This window comes from Chionomys nivalis, chromosome 3 (genome assembly GCF_950005125.1).
Source record: "Chionomys nivalis chromosome 3, mChiNiv1.1, whole genome shotgun sequence".
In the NCBI taxonomy this organism is placed as follows: Eukaryota; Metazoa; Chordata; class Mammalia; order Rodentia; family Cricetidae; genus Chionomys; species Chionomys nivalis.
In genome coordinates, this window is record NC_080088.1 from 59,674,845 (window position 1) to 59,695,293 (window position 20,449).

A 20,449-nucleotide genomic window follows, 5' to 3' on the forward strand; every position below is an offset into this window, starting at 1 on the left:
CTGCTGCCCTGGGCCTCTGAGACCAGGGTATGAACTTCTGGGCTTCCTTGGAAATCTCACACCACCGCCCCCCCGAGGCCCGCAGCAACCATGCCATGAGATAAGTTGTTATATATTATATATGTGTACCAGAGAAGATCTCATGGGCTACCACCAGCTCTGACCCCAGTGTGGAAGGCTTCCTGGAAGAAAGGGGCAGGCTGGTTCACAAATGACTCCACACAGAGGCATTTCTTCGGAGAAATCCAAGTCCCTCCTGGCAGATGGCTGCGCAGGGCAGACAGTTACCACATTCTCCATTAGCGACAGCTCCCTTAGCCCTAGGGAAGGACAGTGCCCTTCCCTCTGTGGCTAGCCTTCCCCTTTGGGCCAGGGTAGTGTACTCTGAGAAAGGGCAACTCTGTGGTGACCGGGGCCTCAGTTCCAGGGCCTGGGCTCAGAAGCCAGCTTCACTTACTATCCTGGGGTACTACCAAGCTCCACTGATGTGGAGGCCAATGGACCCTTCCTCTGCCCTGAGCCCCAGGGGTCTCTTTGAGGTATGGCTGAGGAGCTAGAGGAGGCAGAACACATTCTGTGCTCTTTTCTGTGACAACATCTGACGCAACCTTTCAGAATATGCTGTTCGCACTACAGGGGGACTATGATAAGAGGCCTGAATTTGGGGGGGGGGCGAAAAAAGATAAGGTATGGTTTTCTGCTTGGCTGGTAGGAAAGGCTGGCACACTCTACCCCGTTTAAGCACCCAGAGGACCCCGTCACTCTCAGGAGGTTGGAGCACAGGCCAAGGAAAGGTGGGAATCAGGGTCATGGACCCGAGAAGCATCCCGCCTTCCTGGAAACAGTCACCATGCATGCCCACAGCCCAGGGTCAGTCCCAAGCCTGTGATTCATGGTGATTCCCATAGACTAAGTGCTGGGCTGATCAATGCATGACTGTGACAATCAGATTACTTGCCACCAGGCTAGTGATGGATGAAAACCCAAGCCTGGGCATGTGGGAGTGGCGAGGGAGACCCTTCGGCTCTTCCTGAAGTCTCAGGGCCTGCTTCATCACCGGCACCTCAGAACATAAAGGGGTTTATGAGGCGGCTACATGCTAATGACCTGTGAGTACCCTCCTCAAGTCTTGTGGGGCAGGTGGTTTTCTTATTCTAGACTGAGGACTTCTGAAGTCAGGGAAGCCCTTGTCTCTTTCGCTGGTGTGTGTCCATGGCCCAGTGGGGTCAAGGGATGGGACACAGACTCCTGTTACTGTGGCTTGCCAGAGACTCTATCTTCCATCTGCCTGCCTTCATGGTCAGGATCTTTCCTTCTCTCCTTTCTCCATTCCCTTTCTTCCTTAGAGACAGGGTCTCAGTTTCTATGTATCTCAGGTTGGCCTGGAACTCAGGATCGTCCCGCCTCACCCTCCCTAGAGGGCAGATATCAGCTGTACCACTTCATGGCGATGCTCGGGACTTTCCTTTGCCCCTAGATGTTCCAGCATCCTCTCTGCTTCCGTAGCTGCCTGCCAGCAACCACAATTCCATTTACACATCTGCTTCTTGGCTTTGGGTCAGTCATCCTATGGTCTATAAAAGCACTCTCCCTTCAAAGCAGACAGCCAGAGCTGGAGGGGGAAATGCTTGAAGGATCCTACCTTGCACGGTGACCCTGGCGCTGCAGGACACCTGCCCCAAGGCGTTCTCAGCCAGGCAGGTGTAGGTACCACGGTCCTCTGGCAGGGCATCCTGGATGTGGAGCTCGGCCATGCCAGCCTCACAGACGGAGTGAGCAAACTTGATGGGCTGCCCTGCAGAGGGAAGCACAGAAGGTCTCAGGGCAGGGAGCACCTGGTGATGGAACACCAGTCCTGACCCCAGCAGGGCAACTGTCATGGCACTGGAGCTGGCCCAAATCCATGGAGGATAAGACCAGACCTGGAAAGACTGGGTAGAGTCACTCTGGAAGAATTTGGCATGCAGGAGGGCAATGACAGACAGCTGGCATTTTGGGATAACCTCCATTCCACACACCTGGAAAGAATTCCGCAGGGCCTTTTGGTCCACAGCCCAGACTCAGGCAGAGTAGACCTCACTCGGTCTGAACATGTGGTCCCCAGCTCTTTTGAGATGTCTCCAGAAATAGGGATTCCATTTCCCATAAGAGATATTGATCTGAGAGCAACGCTGCAGCCCTACCCTCATGTCGCAATATGTTCATTTCCTCTGTGCAATAAACTACACTTTAGCATTCAAGGAAAAGATAAACATGGAGAATGAGAATGAGTAGTCCTAGAAGAAACCCTGTTTACGTGCAGTCCTGTGTGGCATTGGGTTGTAAGCAGTTAGCATCAGTGCCGTCCTTACTACTGCAGGCTTGAAAACTGCATCATCCCACAATGGAAGCTTTATTTCTAGGGAAGTAGTCAGTCTTATTACTGAAGAGTCCGGCCTCTAAAGGAATGCGTTCATCTGCTATACAGGCAGCAATGGTCACTTCTTTCTCTTATGTCCCCCATTCCTAGTTTGCACCTCATAAAACTAAGGGTGAGGAGAGAAGGGAGGCAGGCAGTTTAGGAAGAAACAGCCCTCCCCACAGAGCAATGTGTTCTTCTGCACATAACAACACTTCATGTCTCCAGGACAGTTTTGCAAAGAGACTGCCGAGCAAGGGGGAGGGAAGAGAACTTTCCCAATCCATTGCGCTCCAGAAAAGTAGGACTGAGAGGGGTGGACAGAGGGAAGGCCAGGGCCAGAGACCGCCATTGGAAGGAATGAATACCCTTTGTTCTTCTTTTTGTAACAATGACACCCCTAGAAACAGACAAGATCGCCTGACAAAACTGGGAGCATGGGGGTGGGGGGATAGGGAGGGCAGAGGGGAAGATGAGTGGGGGAGGGAGGGAGGGAGGAGAACTTGAGGGAATGGGATAGTCGAGATGGAGGAGGGACAGAGATGAGAGTAAGGAAAGAGATCTTTTGATTGAGGAAGCCATTATGGGGCTAGTAAGAAACCTGGCACTAGAGAAATTCCCAGGAATCCACAGGATGACCCCAGCTAAGACCCTAAGCAATAGTGGAGAGGGTGCCTGAACTGTCCTTGCCCTGTAGTCAGACGGATGAATATCTTAAATGTCACCATAGAGCCTTCATCCAGAAACTAATGGAAACAGAGGCAGAGACCTGCATCGGAGCACTGGACTGAGCTCCCAAAGTCCAGTTGAAGAGTGGGAGGAGTGAGAATATGAGCAAAGAGGTCAAGACCATGATGGGGACACCCACTGAAACAGCTTATCTGAGCCAATGGGAGCTTAACAGCACCAGTCGGACAGGGAAGGAACCAGCATAGGTCCAAACTAGTTCCTGTGAATGTGGGTGACAGTTGTATGGCTGGGCCAGACTGCAGGGATACTGGCAGTGGCACCAGGATTTATCCCTAATGCATGTACTTGCTTTTTGGAACCTGCTCTCTTTGGGTGGATACCTTGCTCAGCCTAGATATAGTAGGGAGGGCCTTGTACCTTCCCCCAAAGCAATGTGCCTTGCCCTCTCTGAGGAGTAGATGGGGGGTGGGATAGGTGGAGGGAATGGGAGGAGGGGAGGGAGTGGGAACTGTGATTGGTATGTAAAATTTAAAAAGATAGTTTGTTTTCTTTTAAAAAAAAATAGCATGAGTATCAAAAAAAAAAAAAAAAAGCAATAATGATACCCCTAGAATCTGAGGTCACCAGCATGCTCCCTGACTGTCCTCAGCCTGTCTCCTCTGCCCCAACATTTGTGACAAGCACTGTAAGAGCTTGTCTTTTACTGATGTAAATTCCTGACTCCTTTGGGTCCCACAAGCAGGGATAGAGCCCCAGAAAGAAGCTGCTGGCTCAGAATCCATCATGACTGAGAACTAAGAAACTCTCAACTTGGAGGGCTGGTTGGACTAGTTAGCAGCCAAGGAATGTGAATTTAAGCACGATTGCCCTCTAGTGGGAAAAGTGTGGAAAGTCAAGATCTACCCCGCATCCAGGCTGCACAGCTAATAGCAAACCACCTGAACCCATGCTCCAAACCCCACCTGCAACCTGATATATCTAATATAATAATTAATGTGCTATATTAATTATTTAGAATACAACACAATTACTACAATTTTATTATAATATATTACATTGACAGATACAATAGTATATAGTAATATGTATTAATTATAAGGTGTACTTATGTATATTATATATTAATTCTTTGAGAATTTCATACAATGTAGTTTGGCCATAGTCTTCCCAGCTCCTCCCCCTCACTCCTACCAGTTCCATTCTCACCCCAACCCACAACTTGGTGTCCTTTTTGTTTTGTTTTGTTTGACTAACCCATCAAGTCCAATCTTTGCTGTTCATCTATTCTTGGGTACAGAGCATGTACAGGTCTTATGTAGGCAACCATGGACTCTGAGAGTTCAAGAATGGAGCGGTCCTGCCATGTCCAGAGACACTGTTCCAGCAACCCTCCTCTACTTCTGCAGTCTTTCTGTCCCATCTTCTGAGGTGGTCTCTGAGTCATGTCACTAATAGAATATAGATGTCCCATGTGTGGTTGAGTATCCCAAATGCACCATTTGCTGCATGTTGACCAGAGAAGAGTTTCTGTTAACCACTGTTCACTGCCCAAAAACTTCTCTTATGCGATTCGGTTTTATACAGCTGGCAAACCAAGAACACTATTTAAGTACTATCTGTGTGTGTGTGTGTGTGTGTGTTTAAATAAAAAAGAATAAAATTTCATGACACGGGGAAATTGTATGAGCTTCTTATTTCAATGCCCACAAATCATATGCACACTGTCTGTTGTTTCTGTGCTGTAACACGTAGCTGAACAGTTGTTGTAGAGGAGTATGCCGTAAAAGCCTGAAGGGACTTACAGACTGCCTCTCTGGAGGAAATGCTCGATGACCCTTTCTTAGCTCTGACCATTCTGATGGGGTCTTAAAAACAAAACAAAACAAAAGTCAAATAGCCTTCCTTAATTATGGAATTATAATTAGCATCACAGAATTGCTAGTTTTCATCCCGGATCCACCTACCACCCAATAGAAGGTCAAATTCTTTGGCCAACTTCTGATGTGGTTTACCGGGTTATTCATTTGCATGTTCATTTATTGACTCAACAAATGCTTATGGATGATCTCTTAGGAGTCTAATTACAAGAAAAGAAACAGAAATTGCATGTGTATCTCTGGGCAGGCATCTCATTACCCACTTTGTATATGTGAACTTAGTGAATCTGTAACAGCCACCTTGCCATGTTCGACGAGCTAGGTCAGCGAGTAAGTAGCAGACCCAGTGCCCACAGCTTCTCCTTCTGTGCTTCTGAGGCACACATAGCTCAGAATGATAAGCTAGAACTCGAGTCAGGAGGTCAATGGAGCTGGAGCAGGGGGAACTCACCATTGAGCAGCCAAGTGATCCGGGGAACTGGGGTCCCTCGTACAGAGCACCGCAACACAAAATCCTGGCCCTCGACGACAACACTGTCCTTCAGGACACTGGAGAACGAAGGGGCCATCTGTGCCAAGTCTGACCCTGTGAAGGCAAACAACACAAGGATCCTCTCAGACATAGCTCATCCACCTGGTGGTCGACCAGTTATCCCAAGTCTGGTAAGGCAGACACCCTATCGTCTTGGGCCCTGGGCTTCCTCAACAGCTGGCTATGCCTCGCCTACCTCCATGCTTAGAAAGGAAAAGCATCAGGCACCTGCAGTCCACTCAATACAGCTGACATGGGGTCTTCCAGGGTTACAAAGCTCCCTAGTGCTAGGGCACATACACAGAGGGGCCTGCCTTCTATCCTTGTGACATAGGCCTCTCCCATCTACTTTTGACGTTGCTATCCTGAGCATCTTGGGAGTACCTTCTCTCATCTTTCTGTATTCTAGGTTCTCTTCTTTATACATGCCACCATCGATCCCATGGTCTCATTTCAAATTAATACCTTATTTGTAGAAACTATAGACACATAGTGGGGCATTTCCATTTGAAATTATTTTAAGTAATCATTTCCCCCATTTTCAGGGTTAAATCAAATGGCAAAGATTCATATGTATTTTCCCAGTGTGGCTTGCGTCCTGTTCTAGGTCAAAGGTCCAAAGTGACTGGTGGCAATGCTGTACACACACTGATGGATGAACTTTCTGCTCTCGGAGAACTACCTGTATAGCTTTCAAAGTTCAAAGCCTTTCACATTGTAGATTGAGAAACACTTTAAAACTTGAGGACCTTAATGAAGAGCAACAGGTACAGATGATGGCTTCTAAACCATCCTGGGTATGGTAACGGAGTCACAGGCAACTCTGATTTCACAACCACACTTTCTAGACTTTGGGGTAGGTGGTGCATGAGCAGACACAAGACAGCAATGGTGCTTCTGATCTGGCCTGACATAAAGGAAGGGACCACTGGCCCAAGAGCTGTAGGAATGCACCATCCACACCTTCTCTGAGTCATCATCAGACTCCCTAGATTGTGTTCCACTGACTTGAATTAGAAACACAGTATCTTTGATAAGGCAAGCAATGCAAGGAGGGCGTTTGGCACAAGCCTTGCCTGCAGAACATTCACAGAGAGCATTTGCCACTTTTGTCAAATGGAAGCTGTGTGTGGAAACTCTGTTTGGAGGAAGTAGAGTTTGGCGTGAAAGAGTAGGGGGTACAGGAAGAGCTCCCAAGAAGAGAGTAACCAAGAAGGATGGGGGAAGAGGAAAGACGGGGGGAGGGGGAGGAGGCAGAGTCATCCCTGCTGACTAAGCTCTCTACAGAGGATGGAAGGGGTTGAAGAGATGTGTGAGTAAAGGAAAGAGCCTTTCTGCAGTTAGAGGAAAGAGAGGGCTGGTGCGGATGCTAAATCACGTGCACAGCACAGACTGCGTCTTGATAAAGTATTTGCCAAGAATGAATGGGACATTTCTAGTCTGGAGAGGTTGCAAGATAGTGGTTACCTTAAGAAGAGAGGGGAATGCAATGCACTTCTAGAAGGGCAGAGAAAAACAAAAAACAAAAAACAAAAAAACCAACCTCTGTAATCTACTCCATTAAAGCAGAGAGAATGTCATCATAGAGATTCTAGGTTAAGCTTTCCAGAACTCTGGATATTAACCAAGGTGTGAGAAACCCAAACCGCATCCCTCTGAGCTCAGCTGGATCTTGGGAAGGACAGCAGGCTCTGTGGTCTTTCAACTCCCATTCCCTTCACCCCAGCTCTTGGCAGCTTTGAAAACCAGGAGCAACTATGGAACTTGTGAAAATGAACTGTTTGGCAGGGGTTGAGAGGGGGTCAGAGCTCCCGAGAACCACAGCCCCAAGAGAATCATCATCCCTACCTGGTTCCAGCAGCTCCTTCGGCTCCACCTCCAGCACTGTCTGCTTTGACCTGACTCAGAGCTTGGTCTATGCAAATCACTTTATCCCCAAGGTATTTGTGAAAAAGCAATTATTTAACATCACTGCTACTGAGGCAGCAATATCAGCTGGGACTAGTAAGAGTCTGACCAATAAAAACTTACGAGGCAAAACTGGGAAAAGGTCCATGTCTATCAAACCCTGACATATTCTCAGCATACACAAAGCTCTGTGTATGCTCAAGTCAGACCTGAGAGGCCCTGCTTTCATCTCTGACTGCTCTGGGGACTCGGTGCTAGCGGGAATAACAGTTAAGTTGAGCTGTGAACTTTCAGCAGTAGAATGAAGATTTACTTAAACACATGCAGAATCCCTCATCAAAGGCTGGAAGACACACTGGTCCAAGGCATTTCCTTAACTTATCCATACGCAACTGTTACTTCAGTCATCAAGATGATGAAATGGAGATGACACTGGACACATGGTAAGTATTCTGTTGCTACCGATGTCCCCAAGGTGCCCATGCGTTGGGTCCTCAGCTTTCTGGGTTATGGTGGACCCTATAGGTGGGGTCTAGTGGAAGGAAGTTCGGCCACTGGGGGAGTGTCCTTTTGGGGGATATTGGAATTCTGCTAAGTCATCTTTTGCTTTACTCCCTGGTTTCCATGAGGTGGGGAGCCTCCTCCATCACACACTCCTTGGTAGGCTTTGTCACCGTGTGACCAAAAGCGCGGAGTTAGTCGACCATGGACCGTCAGCCAAATAACTTTTGCCCCTTTAGGTCAATTATGTCAGGAATTTGACCACAGGGACAGAAAGCTAACACAGCCAGACTTTGCAGGATAGGAGGAAACATTAAAGATCATACGTTTAATAAAGGTCTTGTATCCCAAATATATAAAGAACTCTTAAAACTCTGCAACAACAAAAAATTGACCCAATTAAAAAAAATGAGCAAAGGTGTTTCACTAGATTTTGGGAAAACACACACACACACAAACAACTGAAAAGCACATGACATATACTCAGAGTTAGTCATTTGAGGAAAGCAAGTCAGAATCCCAGAAAGACAGCTATAGACAAGTAAAATATGGAAGGTAACATGCTGGTGTGTGGGGAAACTGGAACACTTGTGCATTGCTGCTGGAGCAAAACGGTGATGCTACTGTAGAAAATGGTCCGCTGCTTCCTCAAAGGGAAACACAGCATCACGCCATGACTCGACAATTCCACAGGCATTAGAAAGCACTTGCACAAAGTGGTCACAGAATTAGCCCCATCCCTGGAAGAGCTAATGGCCGCTGAGGGAGGGAGAGACAGTTTTCTCTGGACAAGAGCTTCCTGATAGATTTCTCATGTACCTACAGGTAATACTAACTGGACTAAGTAAGTGTGTGTGTGTCTGTGTGTGTACACAATAATAATTATAAAAGAATATGTCTCCAAGTGATTGTGGAAAATGCTTGATACAGTTCAGATATATCAACTCTGAGCCCAGATGCACAGAAAAATGATGATAAGAATGTAAACTCTTTCTTATTTATTTAAAATCCCAGTTGACACTACATAAGATTGGGGCAAATCACATGTAACAAAAAGCTCTCCACATATTCTTACTATTGCAAAGCTAGTTATTGTGTTTTATGAATTGTCATTCTTGCCTTCAGATATACTTCGACAGAGAACAACAGTAATTTGGGGAATTAAAAGCTGTGTTTAGAATGGAGGACAGCCAAGGACACTCCACCATATACAATTATGTGAATGGGCTTAATGCATGCATCTGAAGTAGAAAGTTGAAATGGGATTGTTTTGTTCTTGTTTTTAATGAAGGGTAAAATTTATAATGAATGAAAATTAAAACATTTAATAAATTATCTCTCTGACTCCTATTGTGTCTTATGACAACAAAATTTTAGCTTGTTGTGTCATATTCTAACTTCCACATTAAGTAAATTAGTTGACTTTATCTGAACTGGAAGATGCTGCGTAATAAAGCATTGTCTTGATTGATTGTGATGTTCAAAAAAAAATAAAAATAAAAAAAAATAAAATAAAATAAAAAAAATAAAAGAATATGTCATGAATTAGCGGAGTGATGGGGTACATGGGAGGAGTTGAAGCAGAAGAGGGTGGGGTATAAATGTGTAAATGCAGTGAACTCATGTAAGAAATCTTTAAAAATTAAAGTAAAAAATGCCTGGAAAGCAGCAGCACACTGAACACTCATCTTCTGATGACGAAACAAACACAAGTTGATGTAGACAATAGAATGTTATTTATTCAGCTATAAAGGTAATAAAGTGCTGGCTTCAACCAAGACAAAACTTGGAAGCATTCTCTAACATAAAGAAATCATTCACACGTTACAATTCCACTGATACAAAAAGTTCAGAATAGGCAAATCCATAGAGATAGAAAATAAATAATGGGTACTGGAGTTGGAGCTGGGGCCAAGGGAACAACAATGTCTGATGATGGTAGGGTTTGGATGAAATTGTCTAAATTTAGATGGTGGCAATATAGACATACAATTCTGTGAATGTGTTAAAATCAGTTGAATTCCAAACTTCCAAGGGTGACTTTTATGTTACATGAATTATGTCACAAATTGCCTACCACTCAAACCAACAACAATAACAACAAAATGATAGGGAACTGGTAAGCAACAAGCTACCCCAAGATGGAAATAAAAAAAAAGTTTTCTCTAAGATGTAGACAAATTCACAGCAGACAAAGCCAGAGGAGAATCTAGGCTCTCCAGACATCCCTTTCACCTTTGGTAGCCCTGAAGACACACATCTACCCCATAGCAAAACGTGGAGCCTGGACCAGCTGACGAAGTGGGCCTGACATCACTACCCACAGGTACTCCATTCCAGAAGGAAGAGATAACGTTCCTTGTGAAGAAATTCACCAGTACAGTAACATCTCAGTAAAGAGGCAAGCAAAGGAGCTGGAGAGATGGCTCAGTAGTCAGGAGCACTGGCTGCTCTTGCAGAGGACCAGGTTCAGTCCCCAGTACCTATGGCAGATGGCTCACTGCATGTAAATCTAGCTCCTGAGGCTCCTGACACCCTCTTCTACTGAGGTATTTCCTGGGGAGACTTTCAGATACACCCAAAAGCAGACAGAGTAGTGTAGTGAATCCCTGTGCAGATGTCACTCACTTCCACTTTTATAGACCAATATTGTTTTCTGAACATTCTTGCCTAGGCTGCCCAAATGTAAAGTATTTTTAGGGCAAATACAAGAAATCATATACGCTTCACTAGAGAATAAGTTAAGAATAAACACTGAGACGTTTGTCACAACCTTAAATAGTGCTGTGTGTCTAATATCTTGACAATGTCTACATTTTTCTGATCTCTCACAAAAGCTTTTAAATATTGTTTCAGTCAGAATTGTACTAAGTCCACAAACTATCAATAGATATTACTTATAACTTAATTTAAATATTTTGTTCCTTGTCTCCCTCCCTCTCTCCTTCCCTCCCTCCCTTTCTTCTTTCCTTATAATCCACTTGTTAAAATAACCTGGCAAAGGTTGTTGATCCCATAGATCTCCCAACCTGGTGTATTCTACTCCTGAGGTTTTCGTTTAATAGATTTATCAATGGTTTGACATGGACCTAGGGCCCACAATCATGCATTATGTATTTAAAAGGGAAATTTTTAAAATTAAATTTACTTAGTGTGTGTGGATGTCTGTGTGCGTGTTTGTGCACGTACAGTGCACACAGCACAGCAAGGATGTGGAGTCAGGGCACAATGGTGGGAGTTGCTTCTTTCCTCCCACAGTGTGTGTCCTGGGGATTGAACTCAGGTCATCAGCCTTGGCAACAAGCTTCTCTTCCCACTGGGTCCTCTCACCAGCCCAACGGAGAAATTTTATAGAAAACCAAATGGAAACGTAGACTGACTGACTGCTTCCCTCGCTCTTCTTTGTTCTGGGGTCAGAGATCAAAACCCAGAACTCATACAAGCTACACAGCACTCTACAGCTGAGCTGCCTGTCCAGGACAATTCATCCCGGCTTCTCTGTAACAGCGGGAAAACGACAACAACAGAAACGGTCAGCACAACGAGAAGATGCCCAAATTATCCATGTCCACTCTCACGATAGCACATGGCTACTAAACACTATGCCTTCAAAAGTATCAAACAATATAGAAAGAGGTTTGCGTTACATGAGTGAATTAGGATAGAGAGCAGGATTCCGACAAGCGCAAAGCTGATTTTGTTTAAAAGGCTTTAAAATATTTATTTTGGAGCCAGAAGATTATATATGGTTTAAACCCTGCACAATGAACACAGATTGCTTCTATAAACAAACGCTAAACAAGCATAAAGGCATGGCACCCATGGTCTGGTGGTTCTTTAAGCCTGCGTTTTTAGTGAATGCTCCATCTCTGTGGTTAGAGATGAGTCATGGCACTGCTCAGACAGCCAAGGAACCTAAAAGAATATAGCTGTCAACTGGCCTTAGCAGGGACTGGGGAATGTCTGTGTTGAGGGGACTCTGCGACGAACATCTGATTAAGAATGGGAGGTGGGAGCAGTGACTTTTCCCTTGGCCTGTAGGTGAGGGTGACAACTGCCAACTAGGGGGTGGAGCTGTAGGTCCTGAACTGCCTGAGGCATGAAATGACCTATGAAAGTCAACACACCAAGAATCCACCTCGAGATGTACTCACGGTCCACCAGGAGGGTCCAACTGCAGGACACATGGCCAAGGCTATTGGATGCTGTGCAGCTGTATCTCCCACTGTCCCTCATCCGGGCTCTCCGCAGGCAGAGGTAATGGGATGCCCCATCTTCATAAATCTCAACGATGCCTTCTCGTCTCCTCACAGGGATGCCTTCCAGGAACCAGGCCACTTCGGGCTTTGGTATCCCTGAAACTACAGGGCCATGCGTGGAACATGTGGCCTCAGGGAGCACTGCATGCTTCTAGGGTGGGATGGGGAGAGACTGACAGGAGGAAGAACTCAGGCTGCGCAGGAACTGATTCCCTACTTCCAAGTCTGCCTCTTTTCCTGGGATCCTGCACTCACTGAGTAAATGTCCTGTGAGAGACAGGGTCTTGAGGTGGGGGACAGCAGGTGGGGGTGATGAGCTAGTTCTCCAGGGGAGACAGGGAAAGGAAAAGAAGGACAAAGAAGAAGGGGCTTGCAGTGTGTTTCTGGTGGTGGGTATGCCGAGTTAGAGCTTAGGACCAATGCTCTATTCCATAAGGAGTAATGGGCCACTCTGAGGGTTTTAGAGACCGGGCACTTCCTAAAGAGAAGACCCAGAAAACTAACGTCCCAAGGGACCTAGTTTAAGGCGATGTACAGACACAGAGGCACAGAACTGATGTGCTGAAGGAAGGGAGTGGCCGCCCAGGGGCTACATTTTGGGAGCCAGCACCAAAGCATCTCTACTCACCCTCACAGACGAACTTGACTGTCTGATCTTCGGTGACTTCTCGGCTTTGGGGCTGACTCTCAAATCTGGGGTATGACGACTCCCTGTGGCTCTCTAGGGGGATGTTCCTGGTGACAAACTTGTTCGCAACTGGGCCCCCCAGGCCACACTGTCTGCTAGGGAGCATGGCTTGCTGAGGGGCAGCCAGACTTTTCCTCTCTTCCCCAGAAGAAGAGAAGGTCCCGAGCCCTGGCACTCTGGCTTCTGGCTGGACTTTGGCAGCCTGCAGGGTGATGGTGCTGGACGTCTTCTGTAAGCCTGAGGACTGCAGAGCTTTTCTGGGAGCCTCCTCACACAGCTTCAGCTTGGGCTCCTGCGGGGACTTCAGGTGGCTGTTTGTGGCCCAGGCCGAGGAGACACTCCTCTGGGGGCTTGAGCGGTTCTTACTTTCGGCCGTAGTCTCTGGGTCTTTGGAGATTCCATTGGTCACCTCCTTCCTGGTGTCTGGACTGGGGGCCTTGGCTCCTCTCACAAATGACCTGTACGGCGATGAGGGCCAGGAGGGGAGAGGGAAATGGGACACGGGGGTCAACGGGGTTACTTGTAAATGTCACCATGGCACAGATGCCAAGTATCACAAAACCCACAGATGAAGGCTAAAGCAAAGTATTACAGCTTGTTCCACATCCCACATCAGAGCTTAGGGGCCACCCTTGACCCTCCCTGTCCTTTGCTTCCACCCATAGCCCTATGCATTGATACATCTCTCTTCCCTGGGGCTCTGGAGCTCAAACCAATCATCTGCCCTTGTTCACAAAGCCCCTATCTGATCCAATGCTAAGTAGCCACTGCCGTCAACCTTTTAAAGATATAAATTGCATTGTATCACTTGAAGCTCAAGGAGGTTTCAGCTTCCAGTTCTATTAGGATAAAGCCGAGCATCACAGTGGCATCGAGTCTTACTGCCTCTTGCCACACAAGCCACTGACCACAGACCTCCATGCTAGAGCCACGAGAGGGTTACTGGGGCCCCACAGGGGGCTTTCCTTAGGATGTGTCCTCCCAAGCTTTCATCACCTGCTTCTGCTACACTTCCCAGGTCTGAGTTCAAACGTGGACGTTTCAGAAAGGGCCTTCTCGACCCAGGAGTGAAACTGGTGTCCGTCTGTCATTCTTCACAGACAGCACAGCTGTCATTTCACAAGTGAGGCAGTGAAAGCCCATCTCTACAGTGGGTGGTCTGTTCTCCCATGTCCTGACATCCACTCTGTGCCTCACATCCACAAGGGAAGAAAGCAACCACAGCTGTGCCCCAGAGGACCAGTGGATAGCAGGGAAGTTACCCTCAGTGGGGCTAGCTTTGGAAGACACCGAGGGGATACTGAGGCACCGAGTGCTCCGAGAATTTCCACACTGACAGCAAATTACCACAGAAGGACAAAACTAAGCACCCCAGATAAAGCGACCCCAAGCCAATCCTCACTTCCTACACAATGCCTTGAAAACTCCGAGCATTTCCACCGCTATTGCTGTGTGGGGTGTTTTAAGATGGAAAAAAGTAACAATTATGAAGAAAAGACATACCTAGTGGCACTGTCCAAACCTGGAAGAGGGCAGAAAGACAGTGGATTACTTTCCATGCCAAGCAGAGACAATGCCAAGGTGACATTGTTTCCATTTACTAAAAAGCTCCCCTGTGTGGGGCGTGGAATGGGCTGAGAAACCTTTCTCACACTAGAATTATTTCCTGGCTTTTCCAACAGCAGCTGGGGCCTGAGGGCATGGACTCCCTTGCCCCTCTCCAAACAGAGAGACGCATAATCAACAAGGCAAACCAAGGAACAAACCCTCCAATTAAGGTGCCAAACCGATGCTTTCACAGTTACCATCAGCCTTCAAAACTACCCTCCCAAAAAAGTCCATTTTGGGCAGATAGATGCTTTAGAAACATACAAAGGAAGTGACATATTATTCTTCTAGGAAGTATAAATATACTTTTTTTTTTACTAAGTCTATCTCATGCTTTTTAAATTTTATCATGGAAAATTCCAAAACATATCCCAGTAGAAAGGTGGACATTACAAGCCCTGAACGTCACCAGCATGGTAAGGAAAGAGCATTTTACCAGTCCTGTCAGTCTCTTTTTGTCTTATTCTGTTTATTTGTTTTTGAATACTTTCAAGAAAACCCCAGCAGTGTATACTTTTATCATCAAGTATATTAAGAGGGAGTTATTTTGAAATGTAAGGGTATGGAAAGTCAAGGATGGGTGGCTCAACCTTGCTGCAGAGGCCTGACTCATAGGGAGTGGCCAAGTTACATCCTTGCATCAGGACTGGGGTTTCTTGTTTTAACTATATCTGGTGGAAGAGAAAATACCAGTGTATGTACGTGATATACAGAATGTGTCAGGGTGGTTCCGTGAAACCTGTTTCAGTTAAATATGCTTATATACACAAGTTTCTGTGAACTGCCAAAACACTTAGATCAAAATAAAGAGATGTTAGATAGATGATAGATAGATAGGTAGATAGATACATAGACAGATACATAGACAGATAGATTGATAGACAGACAGAGCAAGAAGGCATAATTTCTCAGGAAAGGAAGGAGATACAAAAGGGAAAACTCATAGGCAGAAGTGGGGAAGAGAGGAGGAGGAAGGTGGTGATCACTTCCCTTTCTGATTTCTGTGACCAGTGAGATCTGTGAGCACTGGGGTTTGCCAGACTCCTCCCCATGCACACGCTCAGGTTTCCCCAGGCTGAACTTGGGAAAAGCAAGAGAACTGTAAGCGGGTTATTCAGAGAGGCTGACAGGGAAGAACTGACAGGCGCTGAGGATGATAGCGAGGCAGGGGAGCTATTGCTGACAAGTCCAATCTGGTGAGGAGAATCCTGGGTATAAAAAGTTACGTTGAGGGAGCATCTTGTCAGGTGTAAGAAACTCAGGATAAATGGCCCTGGTGCCTATTAGCACAACAAAGTGCATACTGGCCCCCAGGCTCACTCAGTACCTCTCAGTTCTGCCCCACACACCCTGGCCCTATCCTAAATCTCCATGCGCTTCCCTTCCCTCAGCTTCTCATTCCTATACAACCCTGCCGTTTTGACCATGCACCCTCTTGGTCCTCTCTCTTGGTCTCCTTTGCTCCTTCTGTCTTCTCTTCCTCTCTCACTTTCCCTATCTCAAGACCTGGTTTCGTCTGCTGCTCATGCTCGGCTTACTACTTTCTCTCTCCACTCTAGACTCTTCCAGATGCCTCGGGCAGTATTCTCCCTCATATCTACAATGAAAACCTGCTGTAGGAAGTATTACAGCTTATATTTACCCGCCTACTGGGGCCTGGCCTCTTATACTATTTACGGGAAAGCCGAACACGCATGTGTGTGCCCCTTCTCGCTCATTCCCCTCGCTCGCTCCATTCCTGCTGGCTGCTCTTTTGGATCGCGTGATTCAACTGGTCAAGCGGAGGATTCTGATTTGTAAGTTTACCCCTTAATAAATAACTATCGATTTCTCGATTCTGAGGTAGTGTGGGATTTCTTTTAAGCATCCAACTGCCATAACAAAACCCCCCTCAACCATGCCATGGAGCGGTCACGTCGCCAGTTTGCACACATCTGATTTGAGGGACACATGGACAGGTTAGAGCTCAGGTAGGAATGATGGCAGAGCATAGGCAGCACCTCCTTCCTCAACAGTCAGAGATATGAAAAGCTACCTGAGTTAGGAAAAGGATAGAAGACACAGGGGCAGGGCCTAGTTCGGGACATAAATGAAGGAGATAGACAGCTCAGAGCATCTTCCTCTGGGCCTGGTCTGTGCTGCTAGCTCATCCCTTTTCTTCTAAAGATGCAGTTATCCAAGTGTGTCACACGAATATACACAAGAGAGATAAAGAAGAGCTTCCTCTAGGAGGGTCACTCTGCATCAGCCATACGCCCAATACCTGGGATGGAGAGTTCGGCTGACATGGAGGCTTTCCCTGACCCATTCACCGCCATGCACGTGTATGTGCCCAGGTCATCCTGAGTGACCTCATGGATTTCCAGGATCTGCATCCCATTCTTCTCTGACATAGATAGACGGGCACTTGGCTGCAATGGGACATTTCCCTATAAGTAGCAAGAGGGGAGCTTGGTTACAGGAGTCTGCTCTCTTTTTGACCCAGTTATCCTGCCTCCCGCCCGTCCTACGGGGTGGACACCAGGGCTTGATTGATGATTGGTGTGGAAGGGCCCCACCCACCATGCATGGGTCAGGCTGTCCTGGGGTAGGTGGTCCTGGTGTGTATGAAACACCAAACTAAACAAGCTAGGAAGAGCAAGACAGTTATCAGCGTTCTGCCATGACTTATGCCTTAGCGCCTGTCTCCAGGTTCCTGCTCTGACTTCTTGTGGTGATGGGGAAGCTGAAGTCAAATAAAATCTTCACCTTGCTTTTGGTCACCGTGTTTAACACAGCAACAGAAAAGACGACTAAGCCAATACCTACTTGAGCACTCGGGCTTGGAGCCAACGTGTGGAAAAGACCTAGGTTTCTCTGAAGGAGAGGATATGGGAAGGCTTTCTATATGGTCCACTTCAGTTTGTCTTCGTAGCCCTTTCTTCTGAGGATGAGTTTGGAAGAACCAAGATGTAGGTAAAAGGAGTCCTGTCACTCATTTCACTCAAGATTTCCTTCTCTGAAAAAAATCTATTCTCTCCCTGGCCTTGACCCCACCTGCTCCTGACATCTGTTAATGTCCTGCTCTGTCCCCATCTTTCTCAGTGCCTGGCACCACTAGCTCCTCTGCCTCTCGCTCACTTGGCCCAGTTCTTAGCCGTTGGTAAAGCACTTCCACATGGAAGTTAACTAGAGCCACTAGCTCGTCGAGGCATTATTCCGACATCAAAGATAAGGAGATCAGGATCCAAGAGTTAGGGGACTTGTCTAGCATCATGAACCATAGAGCTGTTGCCTGAAAACTACCACCCCAATTCAGATTCTCTCTCTTGAGATGCCTGGTCTGTCTTTACACAATGGCTTTACGCTGTTTTGTGAGTAGGAGGGTAAGAGGACCAAGTAACAGCAGGGGAGCAATGGAATAGAAGTGTCCCTATCACACCTACCGGGAGCTTTGGGAAGACGCCTAGGACTGAAACAAAAAGAATCAACTAGAAAGCCAGATTCCCACTAGTCCCAGGTTTTTAAGATCTCTGACTTCTTGGCCAGGGTCAGAGTCTGGGCAGACAAAACGTTACCTTGAGCCAGGTGACCTGTGGTGGAGGCCGGCCAGTGATCTTGCAGGAGAATCGCCCCATCTGCCCTTCTTTGACCACAGCTCGGCCCAACTTCGTGGCAAACTTTGGTGGGCACTCGCGCCAGATGCTAGGACGGGTCTCCCCTGCTGGGGATGAAAATCTGTCCCCAGAAAGAAATCAGCAGAAAATCCAGACTTAGGGTAGCAATTCGATTCTTCCCCTCCTTCCTAAGTTGATAAAATTTTGGCCAGAAACCATTCAAGGGTTGTTTTCCCAACTCTGTGCCTCAAACGTAATCAGTGGCACTAGAATATATCACTTCCACCACATGGAAATGCAGCCGTGTGGCATTTACTAGTCTTCCTCAAACCTGAGTTCTACTGAGGTTCCTCTGCTTGGGCCCAGCATTCTGTCTAGGTGCAGAAGCTCCAGGAGATGGAGCTGCACAATAGAAGAAGCTCCTCAAAGAGAATGTGAGAGCTCTAGTTTGTTCAAGAACATCTGCACTGAACATCCCTTTGTTGAGCAATAAGGTTGGGTGAGCCACTGAGACCTGGGACTTGTCTGTGACGGCAGCTATTATTAATGCTTCTTCTGAGTTTGCTCATCTGAATTTCGTATCCATTACTATCTCGATTGTTAGAATCCTCGGAAGGCCATAGACATAGTCTTCCACTTCCTTAGTATTCAGCAGCTGGGCCAAAGGCGCTACTCACAGAGACTGCTGGGTCAGAATGATATCCAATGTCCCACTAGGATACACAAGACTCCTGCACTAGACCTCTGTCAGCCAAGTCAGCAGGAAAAACCAAACCAACCCTTACTCTGGCTTGAACATTTCAGAACTTACCCTGAGGTTTTGGAAACAACAGGCTGACCAGGCTTCTTCATAAAATTCCCTGCAAGTAACAAACAGAGAGAAGGCTAAGGAGTCAGGGCCAGGCTGCATCCAGTGTTGGCAATGAGTCATGCAGATTCAACAACAGGAGAAGCTGGGACGAGGATGGTAGCAGTGAACCTGGATGAGCACGAGCTGACTCACTGGTGACATCAGGCTAGCACTTCACACACACTGGAACATGGATTCCTTGTGATAACTAAATAAATTTGGTTATACACTATTCTTCCATCTTTTAAATTTTTTTTAAATTTATTTGTTGTTATTTTGTATGTATGAGAGTTTACTGTGTGCACACATGCTCACATTAGGCACATACCTAGTGCCTGTGGAAGCCAGATGAGGGTGATTCTGGGGTTACAGATGGTTGTGAGCCACCATGTAGGTGCTGGGAACTGAACCTGGGTCCTCTGCAAGAACAGTCATTGCTCTTACCTGCTGTGCCATTTCCCTAGCCCTCTTCTGATATGTTTTCAGTGGGTAAGAAAAATGAAATCACAGAAGCCACATGTGTTAAGTCAGACCCCAGAATAGTTCAGGAATTCATCAGCTCTCCCAAATTCTGGAATACTTACCTCTTTGTTGAGCTGTGAGGTATTGCTGTCAGAGTTACCTGCAGAGATCCAGCACCATTCCAGAACAGAGCCCAGTTTAAGTGAGGGAAGGAGATGCCCGTGGACATCTCTTACCATATCTATCCTTGATGGATCTGATGAAGACTCCACTCTCTTCCACAGAGGGGTGAGCAAATAGCAACAAGCAGAAATGGAGCAGGGCTGAGCCACCATGGAGCCACACCTCCCCTCCAGCAGCACCACTGCCCCTCACAGCTCTGCCAGTCCTTGGCAAGGAACGATTATCCTGGGCACCACCAGTTCTAGGGGAGAAGTTAATATAGCCAGTGCCACTGAGCCAGGGTGAGCTGCTGACGTACCAGGCAGGAAACAGTTAAACAGCAAACCAAGAGAGACAAGGTGGGGTGCCCTTAGCCAGCTGCTGCAGCTGGGGACGTAATATATAATGTGGCCAGGAAATAAGTATGCAGTAACGATTGCACAATAGTGTTGTTTTTGAGTTAGGAGGAGGAGGAGGGGAACTGCACGGTTTTGAGATAGCCAGAACGCTGGAAGTTATTCTCTTTCCACCACAAGCTGTGAACACGTATAAAAGCCTCCCTAAGGCCCACATGGAAGGCTCAGTCTTTCTCATAGGAGCAAGTGTCTGCAATGGGGAACATACAGGGCGGTTATTGGAAAATGGTGGATTTCTTCATACTCTCTCGCCTATTTCATTTACATGGCGGCCCAGAAATGAACCCAAGGGTAAAGGCTAAAGGTCACAGCGACCATTTCCTCAGACAGTCCCGTCTTGAGATTTCAGCAGCGCATCAGTGAGATGGGATCAACCACAAACACTTGCATCACGTGCGAGCTGTGAAGCCATGCATCAGGGATCACTGTGGAAGCATTTTCACTCAGTATGACCGCAGAGCGAGCGGAGTCTGTATCACATCCTCCAGTCAAGGGTAAAAGA

At 46.9% G+C, this 20,449-nt stretch overlaps 1 protein-coding gene across 2 annotated transcripts in view; it reads right to left on the reverse strand.

Moving 5' to 3' along the window:
* Positions 1-20,449, reverse strand: part of Mylk (myosin light chain kinase) — a 192,151-nt gene that overhangs the window by 103,158 nt on the left and 68,544 nt on the right. For both annotated transcript variants that reach the window (XM_057764119.1, XM_057764118.1), the window contains exons 4-11: positions 18,869-18,917; positions 18,019-18,178; positions 16,725-16,890; positions 14,357-14,375; positions 12,794-13,311; positions 12,061-12,267; positions 5,417-5,551; positions 1,643-1,795 (exon numbers count right to left, since the gene is read on the reverse strand). In XM_057764119.1, the coding sequence (XP_057620102.1) occupies positions 1,643-1,795; positions 5,417-5,551; positions 12,061-12,267; positions 12,794-13,311; positions 14,357-14,375; positions 16,725-16,890; positions 18,019-18,178; positions 18,869-18,917 (1,407 nt within the window). The remainder of the gene's footprint in view (positions 1-1,642; positions 1,796-5,416; positions 5,552-12,060; positions 12,268-12,793; positions 13,312-14,356; positions 14,376-16,724; positions 16,891-18,018; positions 18,179-18,868; positions 18,918-20,449) is intronic.